This window comes from Eurypyga helias, unplaced genomic scaffold (assembly GCF_000690775.1).
Source record: "Eurypyga helias isolate BGI_N326 unplaced genomic scaffold, ASM69077v1 scaffold10013, whole genome shotgun sequence".
Classification (NCBI taxonomy): Eukaryota; Metazoa; Chordata; class Aves; order Eurypygiformes; family Eurypygidae; genus Eurypyga; species Eurypyga helias.
Genome location: NW_010241854.1, coordinates 1 through 27,184, shown reverse-complemented (window position 1 = coordinate 27,184; position 27,184 = coordinate 1). Strand labels below are relative to the sequence as shown.

The 27,184-nt window shown below is 40.7% G+C and overlaps 1 protein-coding gene across 1 annotated transcript in view; it reads left to right on the top strand.

Moving 5' to 3' along the window:
* The window catches only part of LOC104507558 (myosin-3-like), a gene marked incomplete at both ends in the record, with an annotated part of 28,424 nt that extends 2,220 nt beyond the window's left edge, over positions 1 to 26,204 (top strand). Inside the window, 26 exon segments of the mRNA XM_010148884.1 lie at positions 865 to 1,174; positions 2,225 to 2,298; positions 2,809 to 2,896; positions 5,047 to 5,164; positions 6,586 to 6,709; positions 7,558 to 7,694; positions 9,001 to 9,256; positions 10,372 to 10,614; positions 12,236 to 12,412; positions 13,101 to 13,246; positions 13,333 to 13,423; positions 14,184 to 14,411; positions 14,414 to 14,587; positions 14,680 to 14,806; positions 15,212 to 15,330; positions 16,029 to 16,225; positions 16,742 to 16,925; positions 17,840 to 18,005; positions 18,823 to 18,947; positions 21,659 to 21,967; positions 22,054 to 22,257; positions 22,352 to 22,477; positions 23,609 to 23,779; positions 25,367 to 25,471; positions 25,551 to 25,646; positions 26,070 to 26,204. Coding sequence (XP_010147186.1) covers positions 865 to 1,174; positions 2,225 to 2,298; positions 2,809 to 2,896; positions 5,047 to 5,164; positions 6,586 to 6,709; positions 7,558 to 7,694; positions 9,001 to 9,256; positions 10,372 to 10,614; positions 12,236 to 12,412; positions 13,101 to 13,246; positions 13,333 to 13,423; positions 14,184 to 14,411; positions 14,414 to 14,587; positions 14,680 to 14,806; positions 15,212 to 15,330; positions 16,029 to 16,225; positions 16,742 to 16,925; positions 17,840 to 18,005; positions 18,823 to 18,947; positions 21,659 to 21,967; positions 22,054 to 22,257; positions 22,352 to 22,477; positions 23,609 to 23,779; positions 25,367 to 25,471; positions 25,551 to 25,646; positions 26,070 to 26,204 — 4,230 coding nt within the window.
* Between the last annotated feature and the right edge of the window lie 980 nt (positions 26,205 to 27,184).

Below are 27,184 nucleotides of genomic sequence, written 5' to 3'. Positions count from 1 at the left end.
CATTCCTGCCCAACATCTACCTCCTGTGGTTACTGCTCTGGAGGTTCCCTGATTATACCTTTGGCAGCTATTTAGCTGAAATCTATGTAAGCATCTAATGGCTTATTTTTAAATTTAGGGGGAAAAAATAGTTCATGCAAAGAAGGAATTCCTAGAATTGTCCCTAGGCCAATGAAGTGCAGGTCACTTCAGTGTTTCCAGCAAAATCAGAGGACATCTGCACTGTCAGAAGATACCTAATGTAGCTCAGATGAAAACTCTGATGTCACTGAGAATGTGCCTACATTTCTGTTTACAAATACTTCCAATTTTAAATAAAATTCTAAGACAAATTAAAAATCTATGGGTATTCTAATGCCAGATTATTGCTGTTTACACTCTGTGTAACAGGAAAATCTGATCCATCATGCACATTCACCGGAGAAAGAACAGAGTTGCTAGATATTAGTTATCTAGGAACATCAGTAAGGACCCATCAAATGAATTTCACAGTGGCATTACAACCTGATGGCTTTTAACAGACCTACAGAACAGCAATGAATCCTGTAAACAGGACACTGAAATCTACTTCCTAACAATGTAGGGTAAAGATGATTGAAACAATTATAATACATATAGTTAACCTTTCATTCAAAGATGCATGTAAACAGTACTGTCAACTTGCCATGTTCATGAGTAATAGCTTGAGCAACACAGACTAAATACAGTTTGCCTGATTATTATAGTAAGTAGTGATGTATTAAGAACTTGTGCAGTACAAATTACAGTAACTGAAACAAGCCACAAATCATATGCAAGGTGATATTTTACTTACTCTTCCTCTCCCCACCACTTACTCTCTTCATACATTCATATTTCTCCCAGCCCATGGGCATCTTTTCCATCCTGGAAGAGGAGTGCATGTTCCCCAAGGCAACTGACACCTCTTTCAAGAACAAGCTCTATGACCAGCATCTGGGCAAGTCAAACAACTTCCAGAAGCCAAAGCCTGTCAAAGGCAAGGCTGAAGCCCACTTCTCCCTGGTACACTATGCTGGCACGGTGGACTACAACATCTCTGGCTGGCTTGACAAGAACAAGGATCCCTTGAATGAAACTGTTGTGGGACTGTACCAAAAATCATCCTTGAGGTTGCTGTCCTTCCTTTTCTCTAACTATGCTGGTGCAGAAACAAGTAAGTGCTTTTTCAAGGACAATTGATAAGGCAAGAATCAACTCGTCTACTGTTTCTCCTCTCTGTGTATACAGTATACACAGATATCATCCCCTAATGTTACCCTGTTCTTGTGTGCACTCAGATATGCCAAAAGTAAGATACCAACATTCAGAACTGCTGAAAACACAACATTCATATGGTGCAAAGAAGTAAAACTCAGCAAGTCCAAAACAAAGTGACAGGAGGTGTATGTTTCCTGACATACTGTGTTGTGAATCATGTACATACTCATACCCTAGACACGTGACAAATGAATGTGCAAAATGCAAACACTTTGGGGACAGAATTATGTTTCTGGAGGTGAACTGAAAGAACTAAAAGAGGACCATGGAACTATTTAATATCCAGATGAGTAGTACTGGTGTTACAATGGAAAATGAGAGAGACAGAGAATATCATTTAGAAGTCCTCTAAGGTTATCAGAGAGCAGTCCAACCTCTTGCCCTACTTTGTGGCTGAAGCCCATCAAGTTGGAATAAGTTTGCCTTACCAAAAAAGCCCACACAGGTTTCTACAAAAATCCAATTCCTGCCTTGGGTCTGCCATAACTCAGAATAGATCCCTATTCTTCACATGGAACATTGGATTAGCAGATATTTCTAAAGACTTTGCTGCACTGATAAATAAATGTCCACTGTTGGGCCACATTCTTGTGGCCTTTCACCTAATTAAAAAAAAAAAAGTAAAAATGGAGCTATATTTATAAGTAAAAGCAACGTGACTAGTAGCATAGAGTACACTCTTATGAAACTTATGCTAGGCTAGTGTTCCATACCACCAAGACATATACATTATAATGTAACCTAAATCATGCACCTGAGACCAAATATACCATACACTGACGAACAATCAGCCATCAGCAGTTCACTAGAACTGTCATGCAGCTGTGGGTCATTATTTAAAATTTAAAATTAATTATTTCATTGGCCATGACCAAAGAAAGGAAGGTGTGGCCTACATAACATGCTGCTTGTTATAACCATTCTCCTCCTATCTACTTCTTCCAAGGTGACAGTGGTGGTGGCAAGAAAGGTGCTAAGAAGAAGGGGGGCTCTTTCCAGACAGTGTCTGCTGTGTTCAGGGTATGTGAATTTCCTTTTCAATGAGTCACGCTCCCACAAAAATGATCCAAAGGGATGAGAGAATTGGGGTTGTTCCACCTCGGAAAGAGAAGGCTCAAGGGAAACCTTATTTTAGCCTCTCAATATATAAAGATGAACTTATCAGAAAGATGAAGACTTTTTACCAAGGCCTGTAGTGACAGGACAAGAGGCAATGGATTTAAACTGATAGAGGCCAGATTTAAATGAGACATAAGGAAGAAATGTTTTTACAATTAAATTGGTAAGACACTGGAACAAGTGCCCAGAGAAGTTGTGGATGCCCCATCACTGGAAGTGTTCAAGGCCAGATTGGATGGGGTTTGGAGAAACATGATCTAGTGAAAGATGTCCCTGTCCATGGCAGGGGTGTAGTACTCAAAGACCCTTTCCAATCCAAACCATTCTGTGATTCTATAACTCCTTGACATTTGAATAAAATGCAAAAGCTTTGTAGCTCAAAGCTCAAACCCATGTTTTGTTCTATCGCAGGAAAATCTAAACAAGTTGATGACTAACCTGAGAAGTACCCATCCTCACTTTGTGCGTTGCCTGATCCCTAATGAGACCAAGACACCTGGTAGGTCTGTCATTATATACTCTAAAGACATGGGACTGACAGGAATTGGCCGCCTTAGTTTCCACACCAACTCCTTCCAGAACAGGTCCCTTTGCATGTGAAGCTCTTGTGGGAGTGGACCTGTGGGACACTTCCTAAGTAAACCTCTTTGTATTTTTTACCATGACTGTAAATTTTGAGCATTACAATGTCCACAACACTTACCCACCTTTGTTTAATACGTGTACAGAGCCGAAGATGATGAAGATGGGATTGATTGGACCTGATGAAATTGTCTGTTGTGGGTAATAGCATTAGAAATTCCCTAACAAATGCCTAGTTTTAAGGACGACTGTGTTATTCTGAACTGTTGAATTCAGCCCAAGATCACTTAACAATTTCTAAATATTCACTGGTAGGATATGATTCATGGGGCTGAGTATTGTTGAAAAAAACATGTATTGTTTGTAGAATTCCATGTACAAGCTGCTGAATGGTGCTAGGACTTACAAAGCATTTGATTTAAAGTCACTTTTTTTTTCCTTCTATTTGTTTAAATATTAAACTCTCACAAATAGTTTAGTCTCTTTGAACAGTCAAGTTTAGGAGTATTTTCATGTGGCCATTAAATTAAAGTACTTGGGGAGAGACATGCTTCTGTGGGTTTTAGGAGGCTAATCATTATGAGGTCTGATACTGTTAGAATGATAAGGTAGATACCAGTAGAATGTAGTGGATGCAACATGAGTACCAGGAAACAGGTGCTTAGCATCTGTTTAATCTGATCAGTAAACAAAGGACCAATTTCAGCACTTTTCTTACCTTTCTTGTTTGTCTCTCTGCATAACCCTGAAGACCACAAGCAGAATTTAAGCAACACATATATGTATGACATTCACATTTCAGCTATTCGTCTCAACTCCTTTTATATTCAGTGGAGAGAAGCTGGCATTTTAAAATATGACTCATATAGCCCCTTTTATACATTTTAGGCTGAGATGAATCACAACCTAGAAGAAACCATCACTCCACTGACTATAAATGAAGGCCAAATTTAAATGTCCACACTTCATATGTTGAAGTGGAGAAAGAGGAATCCCACTGGGGCTTTGACAGTCAAGGTGTAAAGGGGGAGTTAAGGAAACCTGCTAAAACAGAAAAGCATACCTGAATGAATGAATTTGCCAGATATAGCTGTCATTTTAATGTTCAGTTGGCTGTTTTGACAGAGGTGACTCAGAAGGAATCTTGACATTTTCATTTTAAGAAATGTGTACTGTGTAAGCAAAATTAAGGATGATGAAGAGAAGGAAGAGAAACTGGACATTTTCTGGTTTTTTTAGGTGGTTTCATGCTGTTTATGTTCGACTTTTCTAATAATTCCTTTGGGTACAGCTTTATTGATTGCACTGAAGAGATGAAGTTAAGGGTATGGACCGTTATGCACTAATTAATATCTACCAGCTGATGGAAATTTCTGCACAACAAAGTGATTCCAAGAGGGTTTTATTCTGCCAGTTGTACGTTCTTTGTAATACTTGGGAATGAGACTTAGTAATACATTTAATTATTATAACCAATAGATATTTTAGGAGGAGAAAGAGAATTCTTCAGATATTAATCAACTGCCTGATACAGGCAACTGTCCTCTACAGGCAGGCTGAGAGCTTTAAGTAACCTGCTTATCTACTTCTGTGTTGGAATCTATCTAGTTATCAAATTTAATCAAGTTTGAGTGTAGTCAATACTTGCATTGCAGATCCAAGATAAAATCTTGCGTAATGCAAAGAGTTAACTGTCTAGATGGTACTACACTCTACATTGTGCTGTCTCTACCTACATGCAATGAGGATGCTGATGCTGTTGAAGATTTTTCAGCTATTTTCCTAAAACACTCTCCTGCCATTTTTGAGTAATGTGGCCTTACGCCTTTTGCCCATTGGCAATTCTCAAGCACTGCTAGCCCTAGCATTCTTAGTAAAGCTTAGCTCACTGAAGCACCTCTCTCCAACTTGTATGAATTGAAGGCATGTTCTGTCTTCACTTCTTCCATCTTTAATCAAGAACTGGTTGAATTTTATCAAAAAAAAGGCAAGTCATTCTGGAATGCTAACACATATGGAGATTATCTGGAAGAAAAGGAGAGTCATGATGGATGTATTTTGTTTAAGGTGAAATGGACCATTACTTGGTGATGCATCAGCTGCGGTGCAATGGGGTTCTAGAAGGCATCCGAATTTGCAGGAAGGGGTTTCCAAGCAGAATCCTTTATGCGGACTTTAAGCAACGGTAGGTCTTTAGTCTTGACTGTCTGTTAAGATAAGGCCTCAGCAAACCCACAACTCAGGTGACAAGTCTGATGTCATTATGGAGAGACTCCCTCTGTGTCAGAATAGATTAGTGTCATTGGAGGGAATTAAGTCATTAATTCTGCCTTAGGTCCTACCAGTCTTTTCCCTCTGATCACACCAGAGATTTCTTGATTCATCAGAACTATTACAATTTCTAAACTGCAGTGAATGCCTGATGATTCAGAGAGATGCAAAATGCTTGTAGTGTAATGAATTAAGTGGCATTATAGACTGCTCTTTGTAAGTTTCCCAGAGTATAGATAGAAAAACAACACACGTCAGCACAGCCCCCTTACAGTACACTGACTAAGCATTCAAAGATCCAAGGCTTTTCCAAGTGTTCTGCCACTTGCCTGCATTCTGTGCCTTGTTTTCATCATCTTTAAAACAGAGACAAACTGGTTTGTGTGAGCTCAGTTTCTATAAAGTGCTGAATCAGAACTGTCTGCTGTTATAAATACATGTAACAGTAGCATCTTCCATGATGAATTAGTGTAAAAAGGACCCAAAACCTCTCTGAAAATTCCCTGCAACCTTATGTTCAGTAAGGCATTGGCTTGTCTCAATTGTCAAATCATAATTTGATGTGACAGGTGAAGAAATCTATAATGTCCATGGTCCAGAACCAAAAAGTACTGAAGTTCAGGAGGAACTACAGTGGAAGCCTAAAATAGAGAATAAATTCACTGCATCATTATCAGTGTCTTCATTTAACATGTTCTCTTTCAAGGTATACTCGAGAATAAAAATTGCTCCAGTGCACAATCACACACCCTCACTGAGGTACCTGAAGAAACCCCTTTAGAAGGATTATGCACTCCTAATTACACGGGATTACCTTAATCATCAAGTTACCTTGCAAAATGCTAAGACTGCTGTTAGCATTTACAGAACAATACCATGTTATTTTTAGTTCAATCTCAAGGATTCAGTGGTACAACTTGTAGAGACTGTGAGCTGTGCAAGATCTGTATTCCCTTTAGAATATAGCTGATTTTTGTTAGTAGTTTCAATTCATCTTCAACTTTGAATAGCGTTCATCTGATCAATGAAAAAAGATGAGAGGAGGTTGACATGTTCTCACTATGTTCTGCTCAATTCCTGGACCTGTCGACACTCTTAAGTATACACATTAATCTTGTATGTAACAACATAATGTGTTGTTACACAGCCAACAGATTCCTCCAAAGAATAGTGGTGTCTCCTTTTCATCATCTGTTCAGTCAAGACTATGTAGATTTCAGATGGCATATTCAGCCACTTTTAGATGGTTCCGTTTCCATATAGTTATGATATATGATGGACCCTATTTCCTTATCCTGTTTCCTCAACCAGTCTTTGTGACCTGTCCTACCACAGGTACAAGATTCTTAATGCCTCAGCCATTCCGGAAGGCCAATTCATTGATAGCAAAAAGGCTTCAGAAAAGCTTCTTTCATCCATCGATGTTGACCACAACCAATACAGATTTGGCCACACAAAGGTAAAGCCCTTGTGGAAGAGTGGGTATAATTAATGGCAAAAAAATATTGTTGGTTTGAAGTATTTCTTGCATATGAAAGCAGCTTTCACAAAAATTAGGAACAAAGTACACCACTAGCAGAAAGTAGTACAGAAAGCTTGTCTGGTTCTGGGGGTATGCTACCACACTCTCAGTCCAGGGAACACCACACTTCCAGAATAACCCACTGTGGCTGCAACTAGAACTAGTACTGTCCCATTCTCCTGCCAGTTGAACCCTATATATCAGTGCACATTAGACAGGCTCAAACAAGTTTGGACAGTCAGACTTTTCAGGGTATTTAGGTACACACACAAATATGTTTTCTGTATCCAAAGCAGTGTTAGATGAGACACTGATTCTCTGATCAATACAACCAAGGCAGTACTATCTCTGGACAAAAGCCCAATCGCCTGCACTACTGAACAGACACCATCATCTATGCTTCTCAAACCATCTCTAAGTCAGTTCACAGAGTATAACTTGAGCCTAACATAGAAGGGTAGAATATAGCAGAGACAGAGTAGGTTATAGGACTAAGTTGAAAGTTAACTGTTTTAATAACTACTGATGAACTAGATCTTCCAGAAGCTACTCTGGAGCAGGCATCAAATAACACTTGCAATAGTGTGATTAGATCATACATAGAGTGACTTGTCATTAATTACAGGAACACTGACGACATGAATACTGACACAAACTTTCTCCATCTGTTAAACTTTTACTCTGCAGGCATTTTTGCAAAACTGCCTGGTACTACCCTGCATCAGTTGTCAAGGTTTGTGGATCTGCCTAAGCCTCAAACTATTTGTCCTTCTTTTATGTTCTAGGTGTTCTTCAAGGCAGGTCTCCTGGGACTCCTAGAAGAGATGAGAGATGAGAAGCTTGTGAGCCTCATCACTCATACACAAGCTATGTGCAGAGGGTACCTCATGAGAACTGAATTTAAAAAGATGAATGAAAGGAGGTAATATAAAAAACCACTAACAATCATACTGTGTCAGACCAAAAGCCCAGCAATGCAATATACTGTCTCAGGCAAAAACTATCCTCAGGAAAGACCCTTAGAAAGACTAGTGGAAACAGAGTAAGAACAAACCAATTGTTTCCTTGTTATAGCCTCCCTGATTCTGGCAATGACTATTTAGCAACTGGACCATGCAGCTGGACCATAATATTTAGTATCTAGCAGTGAATCTTTTCTCCAGAAATGCATTTACCATTTTCAATCTTTGAAGAACCCTGAGATGGAGATAGCCAACTGCACAAAGGGCAAGGTTTGTCTTTTGAACATGTCATCTGATAATTTCATTGGATTACATTTTGTAAGGAATTTTATATAATCACTCTCTGTTTTCCTAAGTAATTTGCTTTCATGGCTCCATCAACTAAGATGAACAATTCTAGCTTGTGCAGAGAAGGTAGTCCATGCTTTCAACCATTCCAGATACCCTTCCCATTTCACCTCTCTCCCTTTGAGATGGGATGAATCATGCAAAATTTAGCATGTAGGAGTGACAGTACTGGGGCCCCAAGCAAACTTTCTCAAACATTGTTAAGTGAAAGTTTTAGGGGGAACAAAGATCGCATAAATATGTAAGACACTCTGCCAACCAGCTGCTTTTATCTGTAATACTTTGCAGTATAAATTTAGCTCAGGGGCTTCCTGAGCCAGGGATAGTTTCTAAGAATTAAATAACTCTTAATGGATTCCTCTGCAAGGAACTGTCTAATCTCCCCTTGAACTATGGGCATCAACAACATCCTTCAGCATTCAATACCATAAAATTGTTTCATTTTTGTTTTCAGTGTCTGTCTCAAGAATTTCTAATATGGTATTTTCTATTTTGAGTGACCCATAAAGCAGCAAGCTGCTGTTTCCACAACTGACAGTAACTCCAAGGTTTGTAATCTCAGCAACAGTATAAGGATGTCAATTTTCACTCTGCTATTCACCTGAGCATTTGCACTTTGTTTGAGACTGAAGAAAGTCTCAGAGATTCCCAGACAACATGCCAGAGACGTTTGTCTGTTTTGGAGTATTTCTCCCTCTTATATCCAGACATAGATTGTTCTTGCTACTGAACCATCCATTCTGCAATCAAGGGCCTAGGCCTAGAAATGGCTTTCTAATAAAAACAAGGAAGGTGAGGAAAAAAGTCTCATGCAAAAGTTTGCTGAGGAAAATGCTGCTGCTGTATAGCCAATAATCAGAGTCTGTTTCCAAACCAAGTCTTACCAGCTTCGTAAACTGAGTTTTCATGTGTTTTCAGAGAATCCATTTATATCATCCAATACAACGTTCGTGCATTCATGAATGTCAAGCACTGGCCCTGGATGAAGCTGTACTTCAAGATGAAGCCCCTGCTGAAGAGTGCAGAATCTGAGAAGGAGATAGCCAACATGAAGGAGGAGTTTGAGAAAACAAAGGAAGAACTTACAAAGTCTGAAGTAAAGAGGAAAGACCTAGAGGAGAAAATGGTGATCCTGTTGCAAGAGAAAAATTACTTGCAGCTGCAGGTTCAATCTGTGAGTAACCTCCATTTTCAGATTCACCTCACTTCCTCTTATTCTGCTGTTTTTTCCCTTCTCTTTTCTATTGTCCTTCATAAACAGACGTGTAACAAGGCCAGATTCTCCACTGCTTTGTATCTGATCTTGTCATTTACAACAAGCAAAGTGAGTACAATTTCTATCAACCCTGCTTGAAAGACTCCTCAAGCCCTGTCTTCTCCAAGTTTGTCTTAGACAATGCACACTCACTAGCCATGATTTTCAGTGTTCTATGGGTTTCAGTCAGAATCTGAGAGGGTATGCCACATACCATCTTCTGTTACTGCAGTGATGGCTTTCAGTCATAACTCTTCTGGGAAGCAAAATATACCTTTTCTGCCTAGAATACATAATAGTGGCATCAATTTAAACAAAATTTTATCTGTTAATCATGTGTCTCAAAAAGTTAGTAGAAGTTGCATACTAATATTTAAGTCGATCTTCATGCTTTCTTGGCTGAGAGAGAGATTGGAGAATGACAGTTAGCCTCGTGAATAAAGTAGGAGAAGCACTTTGGGGAAAGTCTGAAGTTAGAGTTAGAGGAGATTATTAAAGAGAGAATCAACCAACAGTCTATGAAATATTACTTTGAAATGCTATGTTTTATAAACCCACACATAATAGTGGCATCAATTTAAACAAAATTTTATCTGTTAATCATGTGTCTCAAAAAGTTAGTAGAAGTTGCATACTAATATTTAAGTCGATCTTCATGCTTTCTTGGCTGAGAGAGAGATTGGAGAATGACAGTTAGCCTCGTGAATAAAGTAGGAGAAGCACTTTGGGGAAAGTCTGAAGTTAGAGTTAGAGGAGATTATTAAAGAGAGAATCAACCAACAGTCTATGAAATATTACTTTGAAATGCTATGTTTTATAAATCCAAATGCTATGTTTTATAAATCTAAGTTCATGCTTCCATGAAATACAGTTTGCTACCCAATTATTTGTGTCATTGATTCATTATCTCATTATGGTGATTTGCATAGAAAATTACTTGTGCAATCAATTTCCTGGAGATGGCGCTTGGACAATATATGCTGCTTTTAGTCATATTTACGATAAATAAATGTGCCTTCAATATGTTCTGACAGGAAAGTGAAAATCTAGCTGATGCTGAAGAGAGATGTGAAAGACTCATCAAAAGCAAAATCCAGCTGGAAGCTAAAATTAAAGAACTAAGTGAAAGAATGGAGGACGAAGAGGAGACGAATGCTGAACTGACAGCGAAAAAGAGGAAACTAGAAGATGAGTGCTCTGAGCTGAAGAAAGATATTGATGATCTTGAACTGACTCTGGCCAAAGTGGAAAAGGAGAAGCATGCAACAGAGAACAAGGTGACTGGAATCAGGGAATTATTCTTTTCCAGAGACTTTTCCATTTTGTGGAAAATTGCAGTCATTACTAAATGCTCTGAATGGAAGTGATATGTGCCCAAAGCACAGGAGAGAGATATTGCAACTTAATCACCTGTGACAGGAAATTTTTTGTTAAACTTTTAACTTCCTCTTACGAGAAGTATATTTTCTGTGACAGTTCTAAAAGAGTTAAGATGTTGCTATGGTGCTTGATAGAGAATTTCCATATATGACTGTTGTAGTTATAAGGACCTAGTGTATTTGTATCTCATATGGATAATGGAGGTCTAATATATTTGTGAGTGGCTCAGTACAGAACAATTATTCTCGTTCTTTCCCACATGCATTGAGAAGAACTGATTTTGCAGATGTCAAATGTTTTCTTCAAATTCTCTTATATTTAAGAAGCCCAGGTCTCAGCTAGTAAGGACATTCTTTCCTTCCATTGACTTGAATGAGAGTTCTTCCTGACTTCTAAGGTTCAGACTGTCAGTGCAGCAAGAAGAGTCTATATCAGGTGGTCATTACCTCATTATCTCCCAGTAAAAGCACAGGTCTCTTCACGTACTTCTCAACAATCAGTGTGAAGAGATAGAATTGAGAATATGTTAGAATTCAAAAGCCTGTATTTGTGGTCACAGTGTTCAGTTATGCTACGGAAACAATATTAAGAGATATGTAATTACAACCCTGAGATGTAACTGCAACACTGAGGTTCCCTTCACTGCCATCACTGAAAACAGTACTGGTTCCTAAGTTTGCAATTACAGATATACTGGACATTTTTATACTAATGCTTAGAGGAAAACTAGCAGGTGCTGGGTATTAGGATGAGGGAGTTTCTTATCATTAATCAGGACTATATAGCTAAAGCAGTTGGCAGAGCAGACTTCCCTTATCCCTACTGTCAGGCTTTCCCATCCAAATGAGACAGATGGAAAGCAAGGTTCATGTAGACTAATACACAGCACCTGATTTTTTTGACATAAGGTTGATGGTATGCAATGCTCCATTGAAGTACAAGGAGTAAATTTCCAAGATAAAGCTAGCAGAGCTGCTACGTCCAGCACTCCAGTTAGAAACTTACGCCCTAAATTCATGATCACCTATTCCAAGGGCATAAGGTTCTTTGTCATGTTATCATGTTTCTTTCACTTTTATGGAAAAAAACATATCTTTGGCTATGCTTGGCACTTGATAATATCTTCTTAAAGAACCTCACTTGCTGAGAATTTCAGCTGTTTGCCTAGCAAATGTATCACATACGAGAAATACATTTTTGGAGCAAGAGCCACACAGAGGTCTTTTCTAAAACTGAGTGGTAAAAGCTTGCAGAGGCAAGTGAGGATCTAGCACATGTTCCACTATAGAATTCAGCCGGATAGGACTGGTAGTCAAAAACAGCTAAAGCAAGAATTCCCACCATTGCAGGAGCAGAGAGGTATAACTGTCAGGCATGACACTGAGTGCTACCCTCATCATGAATGATTTAGACCTATTGAGAGCATTTTGACTGCCTCCATACAAGATTTTGCAAGGGTGCACTCTCTGTGTTCTCAGTCTATCATTTTTCCTAGAATGGATGCTGTATGTCCAACAGGTTAAGAATCTTACAGAAGAGGTGGCAGCTCTGGATGAAAATATTTCTAAACTCACTAAGGAGAAAAAGGCCCTCCAGGAAGCTCATCAGCAGACACTGGAGGATTTGCAAGTTGAGGAAGACAAAGTCAGCACGCTCACCAAAACCAAGACCAAACTGGAGCAGCAAGTAGATGATGTAAGAAAAAGTTTTTGGGATGTGTATATGGATGCTAGGATGGATTAGAAGACACTAGAAATCTGTATTTTGGAGTATAAGCACCTAATGCAGCCAAGCCAGCCCCAATAATTTCAACTAATAAATTATTGACAGTTGACAGGGTATTGTGGAATCCAGTGAGTGCATGTTTCACCTTTCCCTGCCTATTCAAACTATGCTCATCACTGGGGATTTCAGCATTGTAGACTTTGGTGCCCCAGTTTAACCAATTGGTTGGAGCAGTATATCTGTGGTAGTTTGAAGTTTACTATAGAGTTGTTTGTGATTTCTTACTGTCCAATGTGGATATACACCAGGAAGTTATGAATGCAAGGAATTTTTCAATATTTAGCTGCCTATATGTTAGGAACAGCAGCCACTTGAAAATTTTAATTCCTGTATATTTCAAAAACTTGCCAAGCTGTGGATGGTTTAATATCTGAAACCAAATAATAATGGCAGATCTGATCTTGCAGCAAGAGTGGAGATGAGGACTATTTACACAGATATATGAGAAGTATATAGACAGGTGGATATGAGAAGTATATACAGGATCTGATTATTTTCTCTATTCCTCAATTTCCAACTCTAGTTAGATTTTAAAATCAAGAATAGTTATTTTTTAAGTATACTTTATGTGTTTCAAAATATGTTTTATGTGTTTTAGCTTGAGGGATCTCTGGAACAGGAGAAAAAACTGCGAATGGAGCTTGAGAGAGCAAAGAGAAAACTGGAGGGGGATCTGAAAATGTCTCAGGATTCCATCATGGATCTGAAGAATGATAAGGAACAGATGGCTGACAAGCTAAAAAAGTATTGCACTGACTTTCTCTGGTCTAAATTATAAAATTGAGATGGTACCTTAACGATTTTGAATTTGTATTCTTGTTCCTTAACAGAAAGGATTTTGAAATTAGCCAGTTGCAAAGTAAAATTGAAGATGAGCAGGCTCAAAGTTCTCAACTGCAAAAAAAAATTAAAGAGCTTCAGGTAAAATCTAAGACTTATTGATATTTTTAGTAGCCAAGCACAAATTCCTAGACTTAATATTTAGACTTAATATCTATTCTTAGACTGGTCTACAAAAATATTTTCCTACACATGTATAAGACAATTAACATGGACTCTGGTTGCTGTTCTTATCTCAGGGCACTATTACAGAAGCTCTGACCTCTAATCATACATTACTATGTAAGAAATTTCTTAAGTGGAGCTTAGTAGCAGACTTTGAAAATTGATCAGATACTGAGTTTTAACAACAAAACAATAGAATATGATACAATCAGTCATGATCAAGACAGAGATCATCTCCTAAATGCAGAGCCAAGAGGCCAGTCCTCTCCATGCTATTATCCCATTGTTGCTCATCTCAAGGTTCTTTTCATTTTGTTTGTTGGCTGAGAGAGGACACTGCTTTGTTTTGACCTGATCTTTGGGAAACTTCTAAGAAACTCCCATTACTTTACATTTTCCAGTGACACATTTTCTTCAGAAAAGTACAAAATTAGATCCTTCATACCATAATATATCCATTCTGAGCTATAACCAAAAATGAAATATCAGATTTTACATTCACTTTTTTTCCAAAACTGAATATTGCATGTCCCAGAACACAATTCCGTGAAATTTCTACTGGTGTTTCACTCTCTGTGCTGATATAAATGGATGTGAATGTTTGCCTTTTATTCCTCAATGATAATTTTAAATCTGTCTATTCAGGAGGCCTCATTTAACCAATTAACTTTCATAGGCTCGAACAGAGGAACTGGAGGAAGAAATTGAGGCTGAACGTACAATCCATGCAAAAACCGAAAAGCAAAGAGTTGACCTCTTGAGGGAGCTAGAGGAGATCAGCGAGCGCCTGGAAGAAGCAGGAGGGGCTACCGCAGCTCAGATCGATATGAACAAGAAGCGTGAGGCAGAATTTCAGAAGATGCGTCGCGCCCTCGAAGAGGCCACGCTGCAGCACGAAGCCACGAACACGAAGCCTCGGCTGCCGCCCTGCGGAAGAAGCATGCGGACAGCACAGCTGAGCTGGGGGAGCAGATCGACAACCTGCAACGGGTGAAGCAGAAGCTGGAGAAGGAGAAGAGTGAGCTGAAGATGGAGATTGATGACTTGGCCAGTAACATGGAGTCTGTCTCCAAAGCGAAGGTTGCTGCATAGGAAGAAACATTTCTCATCATTACCATTGTTCTTCTGAACAATTAGATGAGCTGAAAGATACACTTTCTATCTCTTAACAGAGTAATCTGGAAAAGATGTGCCGAGTCCTTGAAGACCAGTTCAGTGAAGTCAGAACAAAAGATGATGAACATATGCGACTAATTAATGATCTAAGCACACAGAAAACACGTCTACAGACTGAGAATGGTGTGTCCCTAGATGAACTGTCCTGTTCCAAGTACTTAAATATGCTGTCTGATTGCCTGTGTATTTTGTAATATGTTCATCACTGGGTGATCTGAACAAAACTCAGACTTTAAAATTTCCTCCTGGTGGTAGTCATGGAAAATCCACCCAGGGAAATATGAAACCAAAAGAAGCACTCTCAATCAAAATGAATATGTGAGTGTGTGGTCAGATAATCCCCTGTCCTTTTATGCCAGCACATTTATCTTTGATAGCTTTCTCCTACTGGTGGGAATGAAATTGCTACTCTCCATTCATTTTACCACATTGTATCTTGTAATCTCTTTCAATATGGCTAGCTCTTCTCATTCACATGTTTTATGTCTCATATCTCTATCTAAAAAGAAATAAACATTTTCTTGTTAGGTGAACTTACTCAGCAACTGGAAGAGAAGGAGTCCTTGATTACTCAGTTGACTCAAGGAAAACATGCTTTCACTCAGCAGACTGAAGAGCTGAAGAGGCAACTAGAAGAAGAAAACAAGGTCAGTGGCTTCAATTTGGACCAACAAATTGTGAAATAAATCAAGAAGCCAAAAAAATAAATGAGATTTCTCCTCAGAGAAAGTCGGAGACATCAGAATAGTGAAACTTTGCCTTGGAGTAAAACACACAGAAGAGACATCAGAAATTAAATAAGAAAGACAGTTTAAGACCTTCTTATCATTCTTTCTAAAGTTCAAAATCATAAGAGAAGTAAATGAAAATATCTCTGTGTCCATACCTTACTGCTATAGGAAATCCCTGAGGCAAAGAATACAGCAGCAGCTGGAAAAAAAGAAAGAGAGCAGGAGTGCAGGTGTGCAGGTTAGATATGACAACACAGTGTAAAGTTTCTTCCACCTTCAGATAAAAACCAAATTCTACCTGAAAATATTATGGGGAAACTTCTTGAGAGAGAATTCCCACTGTGACTGGTGCTAGATTTCTTGTGTGCTTGCCTGAATCACTTGGTGTAAATGTGTTTGAAAGGAAGTTTCACAGACAAGATAGACAGGAAGCTGACCTTAACAACATCAAGCCTGAAACACAGTTTCTTATGTTAATCGTTTGCTCCGTGTGTGACTCTAGCAACTGTAGCACATGGGCAGTGAGATGTGGAGTTTTTATCAAAATACAGTAAAAAAAAATCCAGTCACAAATTGTTAATGCTTTGACAATCTGTATAATTTTAACTACCCAGGCCAAGAAGGCCCTGGCCCACGCCTTGCAATCTGCTCGCCACGACTGTGACTTGCTGCGGGAACAATATGAGGAGGAGCAGGAAGCCAAGGGGGAGCTGCAGCGTGCCCTGTCCAAGGCCAACAGTGAAGTGGCCCAGTGGAGAACCAAATACGAGACGGACGCTATTCAGCGCACAGAGGAGCTGGAGGAGGCCAAGTACGTGGATAGATGGTCTGGAATAAGTAGAAGGATATTTAAGTATAAATGTCAGAAGGAACTCTAGGAAACGAGAATATGCTTGTAGTGGGAACATGCAGAGCAGTGTGTTTTGTAACATGTTAGAAGTGAAAAGGGGACTGAGTAGAGATTTAAAGGAGAGGAAGGAATAGAGGTTTGGGAGTGTCTACAGAAAGGAGAATTCAAGTGCATTAAGCATGGAATTAATCATAGCAGTTGAGAAATCACATTCTTTACACTGCCAATATTAAAACTGTGTTTCTGGTTCCTCTTCACATTGGTATAGTCTATCCCTTGGGTAAATATTCTCACAGCCTATAAACCACTCCAGGCATGCTGTGTTATCCCAGGCTCCTATCGATGCTCTCTGTTCACACCAACACACCTTTCTATGTTGCTCTTTCTGTCCATCTCTCCCATGCCAAACTCCCTTCCTGTCCCTCTTATGAGAATGTCAGAATTTTCCTTCTCAGCACTGGTTGTCTCATCCTGCAGAAAGAAGCTTGCCCAACGCCTGCAGGACTCAGAGGAGCAAATTGAGGCTGTCAACTCAAAGTGTGCTTCACTGGAGAAGACAAAACAGAGGCTGCAGGGGGAAGTGGATGACCTCATGATTGACATGGAGAGGTCAAATGCAGCGTGTGCAGCATTTGATAAAAAACAGAAGAATTTTGATAAGGTTCATTCAAAGTGCCTTCCAGATATGAACATCATTACCAATTTGATAAGCCAGGCCAAATTCTGAAATTATGCAAGTTCTGCACTCACAGTAAGATAAATTATACTTTATCCAAAGCAAAGCTATGGTAAGGAGCATGTAACAGGACATACAGTAATGATAATGTCACAATGTGATGTAAGCCCAGATGATCACAGCAAACAATAAAGTAACTTTCTGATAGTTTTAAAAAGCATGAAGTCTTCACAAGGGAGATTGGGAGGATCCATACCTAGTCTTTGATCAAACAGACTGAGCAAGTATTCACATGCAAGCTAACAAGCCCAAAATTTTGCCTGGTGCTAGTCTGCGAGCCTTGTATTTGGGTTAGGCAGAGCCTCAGACTCTTTTACACAGTTCCAGCCTTCACTGCCTTTAATATTTAAAAGAATAAATAGTTTGACCAAGTGATATTGCACAGCCCTGTGCCTTGGCCCAGCCTTGTGTGAGTGAATTGGGTTAATGTGGTAAAAAATATCTCCTCAGAGCTATGGTATCAAAGTCAGAAGACAATCTATAGAGCATAATCTTTCATGGTGGGCTGACTGCAAGAGCTGGTACCTGCAATAATAAAAAGGCTTACACAGACTTATTCACACTAACCACATTGTGTCCAGGCTGGTGTCTAACCAAACTCCTGCTTGAGAGCTTGGGGTATGCACTAGTGCTGGTTGAAGAGGATCATTTAAGTCACTTCCACCCAAACAAACAGAGTATGTATCACACTGAATTAATTTTCACAGGCAGAAAACAGTCCAAAGCAAAAAACTGTAAGACAGGCCATGCCTCTTGGGTTCTTGTCCTGTAAACGTGCAGAGACAGGAGTGTTGCAGAATGGGTCAATTCTTATGCTCTGATAGCTCCTGTCACTTTAGGTCCTGGCTGAATGGAAGCAGAAGTACCAGGAGAGTCAGGCTAAGCTGGAAGCCACCCAGAAGGAGTCTTGGTCTCTTAGCACTGAGGTGTTCCGCATGAAGAATGCCTATGAAGAAATGTTTGACCAGGCTGAGACTGTCAGGCGGGAGAATAAGAACCTCCAGCGTAAGTTCAGATCTCTAACAGCTCCACCATGATCTACCAACAGCTTCATCAGGATCCACCATGAGACCCAAGATGCTTCCATGTTTCTGGGCTACCAGAGTTCTGCCTCTTTCCAGGGTTTTTATGATTTTCCCAAAAGGCTCAGGTTAGGCAACTTTCTTTCCTGTTCAGCTCATCACAAAATCACCTGTAAGCACATGCCTACAGCTCATTACAGCATCCTGTTTCCTCATGGTATTCTCCCTCCTTCACACCATTATAATCCCATTCATGGACAGGGACAAAATTAACTGAAAGAACAGAAATTATAATGAAAACAGATACTCATTTTTTTCAGATTCCTTCAGTCACTGCATTAGAAAAAATCTGGAGGGCTGTTGTTTATCTCCTGATTATTGGAGGGTCATGCAGCTGTGGCGCAATGGATTGTCATATAATAAGCAAACTAACTGTACAAAGGAAACACAGCTCTGTTCCTTTTTGTGACCTGCATGATCCCTGGGGAGTATCTGAGGATAAAGAGAGCAATCAAACAGAACTGTCTCTGGAGATGTAATTTCAATATCCAGAAGAAATTAACATTATGCTCTGAGCTCACTCCAGTGGATCCCACTCATTTTCAAATTGCACACTGAACTGGAAATAGCAGGTAATCAGAAATAAAGATTTCAGATAAGACAAGACCTATGATTTCTCCTCACTGCTGCATGACATTACATCGTTATCTCTTCCATCACTCCCATTGCCAAACAGTAACTGCAGGTGCCATTGACAACATTACCTAAGATGAGTTGAGTGTGTGTTTTCTGTGTTGCAGAGGAAATCTGTGATCTTACTGAACAGATTGCTGAATCTGGAAAAGCTAATCATGGACTGGAGAAAGCAAAGAAGCAAATTGAGCAAGAAAAGTGTGACCTTCAAGCAGCATTAGAAGAAGCAGAGGTAAGTGTTATCAACAAGTTGGCTTGTTTTTAGAGAGATCATGAATGGACAGAATTTGAAGATTATATATTCCTGTTTATCCTGATAATGCCACAAAGGTGCAGTATGAGAGCACAAACAAACCAAAGAACATACGGACTGCTCCTCTCCTGTACCAATGTGGCATTCCTTGCTGTGTTATCACGCACAAAAGTACTCAGTCCCAGACTACAAATGAGATCATTTTGCACAACCTGTTTGAATTTGCTCCTGTGAAATGATGAAGAAAGGTCATTTGTACTTCAAAACCCTGACAATTTTTGTTTTGTACTCAAATTAATTAAGGATGTTTTCAGAGCAGGTCTAATCCATACTTAAAAATCTTCCCAATCTCACTTCCTGTTCAAAGAAAGCTAATTGTTGAAGAGAATTAAGATTTTATTTCTTCAGTTCCTCCACTTCCAATGAATGGGAGTCAGTAAGACATTCAAAGAGGAGTTAGTTCACAGTACATGGGTTCTGGTGAACACAGAGAGGTTGCTGGGGATCAGATGACTCTTGGTGGTGCCACTGATACAGTGACATGTTTTGCTGATACAGACTGCATAGCATGTCCCACTATGCCATGATTTCTCAGTCTTTCTTTATTGTCCTTGGCTATCCCTCAGCTCTTCATAACTTTAAATCTTACTTTTTTCCCAATCCATGACAGATTACAGCTCCTTCATTTCCCTCTTGTCTGAGTTCTGCCTTTTGTTCACTGTCTGCCCTAACTGTCTCTTGGAAAAGTTTTTATTACCTCTGTATGACCATATATGACCATATATAGGAACTCCATGAACTCCTCATGGAGTTCAACAAAGCCAAGTGCAAGGTCCTGCACATGGGTTTGGGCAATCCCAAGCACAAGTATAGGCTGGGCAGAGAACGGAGAGAAAGCAGCCCTGAGGAGAAGGACTTGGAGATACTGGTAGATGAAAAGCTGAACATGAGCTGGCAGTGTGCGCTGGCAGCCCAGAAAGTGAACCATACCCTGGGCTGTATCCAGAGTAGTGTGGCCAGCAGGGCTGGGGGGGTATTCTGCCCCTCTACTCTGCTCTGGTGAGACCCCACCAGTTGTGGAATCCACAACATAAGAAGGTTGTTGACCAGTTGGAGCGAGTCAAGAGGGGGCCACGAAGATAATTAGAGGGCTGGAGCACCTCTCCTATGATGAAAGGCTGAGAGAATTGGGCTTGCTCAGCCTGGAGAAGAGAAGGCTCACAGGAGACCTTATTGCTGCCTTCCAGTACCTGAAGAGGCCTACAAGGAAGCTGGGAGGGGACTTTTTACAAGGGCCTGTAGTGACAGGACAAGGGGTAATGGGTTTAAATTGAAAGCAGGGAGGTTTAGATTAGATATCAGGAAGAAGTTCTTCACAGACAGGGTGGTGAGGCATTGGGACAGGTTGCCCAGAGAAGCTGTGGATGCTCCATCCCGGGATGTCTTCAAGGCCAGGCTGGATGTAGCTTTGAGCAGCCTGGTCTAGTGGAAGGTGTCCCTGCCCATGGCAGGGGGGGTGGGACTAGATGATCTTTAAGGTCCCTTCCAACTCTAACCATTCTATGAGTCTATGATATTTGATTGTCCACAAAATGTCTTTGAGAGAATTTCATGTATTACACCTAGCACACACATATTACAATTTTTTTTGCTGAAATCAGACTGCTCAAAGTCTCATCTAATTTTTCTTTATAATTTCCAGGGACTGAGATTTCATAGTACTGCTGGACAACCTTTTCCAGTGCAGCACCATTCTCATGGGAAAACATTTTTATCCTTATATGCAGTCAGGATTTCTCTTCTATCACCTTTTGACTGTTTTCTTTTGTCTTTTTGCTGTACACCACCAAGAAGAGACTCACCTTATTTTCTCTGTAACTCCCCTTAGGTAGAAAAAGAAATAAAAATCAACTGACATATTTCTAATCTTTAGATCTCACTAGATGAATGGGCAATAGATGCAAGAGTTACAGTGGTCATGCAAATCCATCTACTCTAATTTATACATCTAAATGTCATCAGGCTAATCCTGAATTAGTCACCATAGGCTCACTCTAGAATCAAAAAGGAGAAACAGGCATCTCTGGAGAGTTTATTCTTAAAAGGGCTGCCAAGGTTACATCAACTATTTCATTCTCTGGCTGTGCTTATTTGTGTCCACTGGTTGTTAAGACCCAGCCTCACTCTTCTAAATCCTAGACATCTTAAACTAGATGATATGAGGATCAGTGAGAAAAAGCTGTGTGGAAGTGGAACATTCCCACACAGTCACTGGGGTGGGACTATGGGCAGACCCCCTAAGCAGAATTCAGCATTGAGATGCAAGAGAAGGCAGGCTGCTTCTGAGCATGAGACTTGGCTCTGCTATTTTATGTTTTCATGTGTTTTATTATCTCTGCAGTGTTTTATCTCACATTATCTCATGTGTTTTATTATCTCCCAGACGTTGTGGTACTGGAGGCATATTCCTAAGAAGCTTTATTCTGAAATTACAGATTAACATTCATCTGAGCTATAATGATTATTGTGCATGGAAGTAGAAGTCAGCTTTTTCAGTGCTAGGCCTTTTCTAATGGTCCACAGTAAGGCAAATATAACTTCATTACTATCTGCAAAGTGTCAAAATTCTGCTGGGCATTTCCTGGTAATGGACAGTACAGAGACAAATGGTATTATTTCAACCCTTGCAGGGCTCTTTAGAACATGAAGAAGGAAAGATCTTATGTGTTCAGCTGGAGCTGAACCAGATAAAGTCAGATGTTGATAAACGAAGTGCAGAGAAAGATGAGGAAATTCAACAGCTGAAGAAGAATCACCAGAGGGTCTTAGAGTCTATGCAGACCACGCTGGATGCTGAGACTAGAAGCAGAAATGATGCTTTGAGGCTGAAAAAGAAGATGGAGGGAGATCTGAATGACATGGAAATACAGCTGAGCCATGCCAACAGTCAGGTAGCAGAGACACAGAAGCACCTCAAAGCTGTGCAAGGGCAACTCAAGGTAGGGAACACAAAAGCTATTGCCCTGCAGGTCTTTGCCACTCCCTTGGCTTGTCTCTCAGATTCATGGTGCTTTCACCTTCAAAGGATTCCCAGCTCCATTTGGATGATGCTTTGAGAGAGAATGATGACCTGAAGGAGCAGCTTGCTGTGGTAGAGCGTAGGAACAATCTGATAACAACAGAAATGGAGGAGATGAGAGCTGCTATGGAGCAGACAGAGAGAGCCCGAAAAGTTTCTGAGCAGGAGCTGATAGATGCCAGTGAGCGAGTGCAGCTTCTCCACTCACAGGTATCTGGTATCCCCTTTACAATATACCGATTGAGTGTAATGTGAGTGGCATGGAATGGGCTGGAAATGACGTGTCTTCTGACTGTCCCAACAGAACACAAGCCTCCTCAACACCAAGAGGAGACTGGAAGTGGACATTACTCGTTTACAGAACGAAGTAGAAGACAGCATTCAGGAAGCTAGAAATGCAGAGGAGAAAGCAAAGAAAGCAATTACAGATGTGAGTCCTCGTGCTTGCCTCTCGTTTTATACTACTGCAGTCACTTTTACACATCAGAAAGGCAGAAATCAGGTGGAGGAGAACCAATTCTTCAACATCGGAACAGAAAATATTGGTGACACACAATCCCTCGACATGGACCTCACACAGTCTCTGCCCAGCTGCTTGCCATGGAAGACCCCTTCAGTCTAGGTCTTCTATTCATGTTCTGCTGGCAGACTGTGTTGAAGAGGCATCCTGTCTCCCCTTCCCCATACCCACATTCACTTTTGTTTCCAGAATAAATGTAACAGGATAGAACAGATGGTGGCAAAATTGTAATATGAAAAGAGTAGTCTGAACCAAGTCCTGTTTAGACAGAGCACAGAAAAGCAGAAATTAAAACTAAAATCATACATGCTTCTATAAAAATGCTAGACATGTAAGAAATAAAAATAGAGAATAGAAATGTTTAATTTAAGCAAGGCTCCAGTTTCACTGCATCAGAAGAAACAAACCCTAGATCTAGGAAAGGTGTATGAAAAGGAAACAGAAGATTGTTACACTATTGCATCATGTCGTGGTGCACCTGGGCCTGAAGTGTTGTGTCTCGTTCCAGCTGCCTGCCAGCTCTAGTGCTGCAGGTTCCCCTCTGCCCTGTCACATATGTGACAGCTGTCCATCCCAGGTTCTGAAAATCTCAGCAGGCACAAGCTTTTCATTGTAGTCTGAGATACTTCAGGATCATTTCACTAGCAAAAACTGCTTAGGAGCTTGGTTCTTCAGCAAATTTAGGCATCAAATGGCCAGATACTTAAAATCATTTGGGAGCCCAGAGATGCGGCGTGCTAGCTAGTGATACTTTGAGTTTTCCCTAATTTCAACTGACTCTTAAAGAACGTAACTTCGGTACTGAGTCATTTGAATGCCTTAATTGCTTTCTTCTTGTCATCAACCCTGCCCGTTCTTCAAGACAGAGTAGTTTTAGAAATACAGGTGATCCTCTTTATACAACAGACCCTTAGCACAGCCATGGGCTGAGAATGTGGAGAGTCATACACCAATGTGAAACTGAGCATTGCTCCCAGGGAGAGGACAGAACTACCAGGGATGGGGAATCATATTTGTAACATAACTGTGCTCTACAACCAGGCAGCCATGATGGCAGAAGAGCTGAAGAAGGAGCAGGACACCAGCGCCCACCTGGAGAGGATGAAGAAGAACCTGGACCAGACGGTGAAGGACCTACAGCACCGTCTGGATGAGGCCGAGCAGTTGGCACTGAAGGGTGGAAAGAAGCAACTCCAGAAACTAGAGGCGAGGGTATGGTGAAGACTAGGGTAGGCTAAAGGTCACATTCCTGAGTGGGCCCTTGGTTGCTGGAACCAATTTGGAAGGTTACAACAGGGACAACCCCAAGTATCTCCAGCAGGTTTGATGAGAGTTAGACTGAGGAGTCAAACATTCCACTGTGAGTAAGGAACTTGAGAATGACCTCGGAAAAACAGAGTTGGCAAAATGGTGGCAAATGAACATCAGGGTAAATATATACAGTAACTTAACTAGGGAAAAATAATTTAAAACATACTTACTTGGGGATGGGCTTAAAGTTGGCAATTACAGCTCAGCCAGAAGATCTGAGTCTCATCCATGACAGGCCTCAGAAACTGTTCAATGTGCAGTAGAAGCGAAAACCCAAAAGAAAAAAAATTGATCTTCATTAGGAACAGCACTGAGAACAAGACAGAGAGCATCACTTGCCACTATATTAAATGTACCACATGCAGTCCTGGTCTCTGCAACTCAAGAAGGACCTGACAGAGAAATGTCCAAGGAATGTCAGGTCAGTGGGTGGAGCCCACTGAGACAAACACGGCTGGGACTCTTCCATTCAGAGAAGATATGGCTGAGAGGGATGTGCACAGAATTTACAGAATCATAACAACAGTGGCCAAAATGCATTCTAAATGATGCATTAAAATCCATAGTGTTAGAGGTAAGGATGCATGATGCAGGTCAGGATATCTTCACCTCAAAGTCTGTTTAAAAGAAATAAAGGAAAGTACCTTACAGGCTGGGCAGTGAAATTTTGGAACCTGCTTTCATGGGAAACCGTAGACACAGCTGGTAGAAGGTTCAAAAAGGGCTTAGAAATCAGCAAATTTACAGACATACTTAAGGGAACAAGCATAGATATGCCACTTTACACCTCTAACCTAATGACTGTTGAAGCTGGACCAGTGTGAGGGGAGTAGGTAGCAGCCAGGTTTCCATAGTGTCCCTAAATAGTATATGTTGCTGTGAGTCCCAGAGTCACCAGTGGGCTAGACCGATCATTTGCCTGACCGACTCATTAAACTCATTAACTGTTCCTGTTAGAAAATATACCACAACTGACTGGGAATTAAGTATTCTTGGCTTTGAAAGGAAATATGCACACAGAAATGAAAAACTTGGTGTCCTGGTTTGACTTATATACATTGCAGAAGAGACATGGAGCTATTGGCAGGTTGTTAAGGACTATTAATGAAGATGAACTGGACTCAAAGATTACAAAGGAAAGAGATTGTCCACATTTACCTGATGAACATTGACCAAACCCTCTTTTCTCTAATTCAATTGCCTCCTCTGTAACAGATTTAGACCAAATTTTCATTATAAATGACCCAAGTATGCAGAGCTAAATTTCTTCCATAAATAACTACGGGTTCACATACAATGTCACTACTAAAATATCATGGTGAGCAGTTTTTAGCTAGTCTAACCCCAAGAAGCAGCTGCAGGAAGCTGTCCTGCACTGCTACCTTCTCTGCAGCGTTAGTCCACATAACCCTGGTTCTCAGGATCCTACAGCAGGATCAGCAGCCATTCTTGGCAGCTTGCTGTCTTCATCATGATATTGTGTTTCAGATTAATGAGCTAGAAAATAAGCTTGATGCTGAGCAGAAACGAGGAATAGAGTCACTGAAAGGTGCTCACAAGTATGAACGAAGGCTGAAGGAGCTCACTTACCAGGTATTTCAAGTCCTCTGCCCTCTTGTGTGCATCACCTCGGTCCGTCTTCTGAGTCTGACTTAATTTTTACTTCCCACAGTCTGAAGAGGATAAGAAAAATATTTTCCGACTTCAAGACCTGGTGGACAAGCTGCAGTTAAAAGTGAAAGCATACAAAAAACAGGCTGAGGAATCTGTGAGTACAGGACTCTCAATCTTTGTGGGCGCTGGGTGGAGATTTCCAAAAGATCTGGCCTCCCTGTTTCATTAAAATAATTGAATACTCAGCTTTATAGGGCAGCTATGGACACTGTCTTTGAATATTCCTTACCTCGTAAAGACTTACTGCTTACAACAGAGCAGGCACAGCTGTAATTATCCTGAGCTTGTTGCACTTTTGAAGCCACACCAGATAATTTTCCCAGATGGAACTGAGCAGGACTAATTGTTCTGTCCTCAGCTGAGTGTTCATGTTGTTGACAGTACCAGATAGAAATGCAAGGAGTGCTGGTAATGCAGCAATGTAGCTGTGAGGCTACATCCATAGGGTGTTTGGGTAATGGTAACAAGGTAATGTTAGTTTGTGTCCATGTCACTGATGGCACCACATGATTTTCAGGAAGAACAGGCAAACATTAACCTCTCACGATGCCGCAAGACACAGCACAAGCTGGAAGAGGCTGAAGAACGAGCTGATATTGCTGAATGTCAGTTTAACAAGTTGCGAGCCAAAAGTCTTGATATTGGAGGACAGGTGAGTTGGAGGGCTGCAGAGAAGGACCCTTCCTATGCAGCGTCACAAAGATCTCTGTCCAAACACCTGGTAGTCACAGCTGTATTCCTCCCACTCTTGCACGGGACTGCCCTCATAAAGGAAGGCCAGAAATTGGCACTTACTCAAAATCAGTGCATTTTGAAAGTCCCCTTAGTGTCTCCCAAGAGACAGACCAGATATGATTGCCTCTATTTTAGCAGGATTTGGATATATTGGTTCTTTGTCACTAATAAGGCAAAATATTTGCAATAGTCACAGACCTGAAGCAACCCTACAAATAATTCAATTGTTCCAATAACATCTACATTATCTTCCTTTTTTTGTATTTAGAAATCAAAGGAATGAGGTCCCTGACTAGAGCTGCAGCAGGCTTCTTTACAAGATAGACTTCTGTGCATGCAACAGAGATAGTCACTACTTGCTTCTAGTAAGTAGGTGTGCATGCAACTGATAATATTTAGCCAACCCTAAGTAGAAGTTGTGAGAAATAAAAATAAACCTGGGTGACACTCTGGTGACTGTAAGGACTGACAATTCATTATGGGATTGGTAGCGAGCGTCTGTGAGTGGGTGTAGCAGGTACAGCAGCAGCAGTTCCCAAAGTTCAGGTTATGTCCTACGCAGGTTCAAGGTTAATGGGAACACACTCCTCAGTTGTTCTCCAGGGTTTCCACTTTCATGCTTCAGAGAAGCTAACAGCTGAACAGGAAAATACAGAAAAGGTCTCTCCATAAGGCTGCAACAAAACCTGTGACTTAAACTGCTCCGTTCTTCTGCCTTTGCAGTCCACGGCCACGAGCGCAGGAACGGGTGGGGAGCAGCTGCTTACGCTGTAGGTGTGTGCGTGCTGTGGGATGTGGTGTTTGTGGGAGGGAAAAGGAGCGCATCCACTCACCATGGAGCGAGGGGAATTTGCTCCGTGCGGGGAGGGGGGAGGGAGTAAGGGGAGGAGGAGAAAG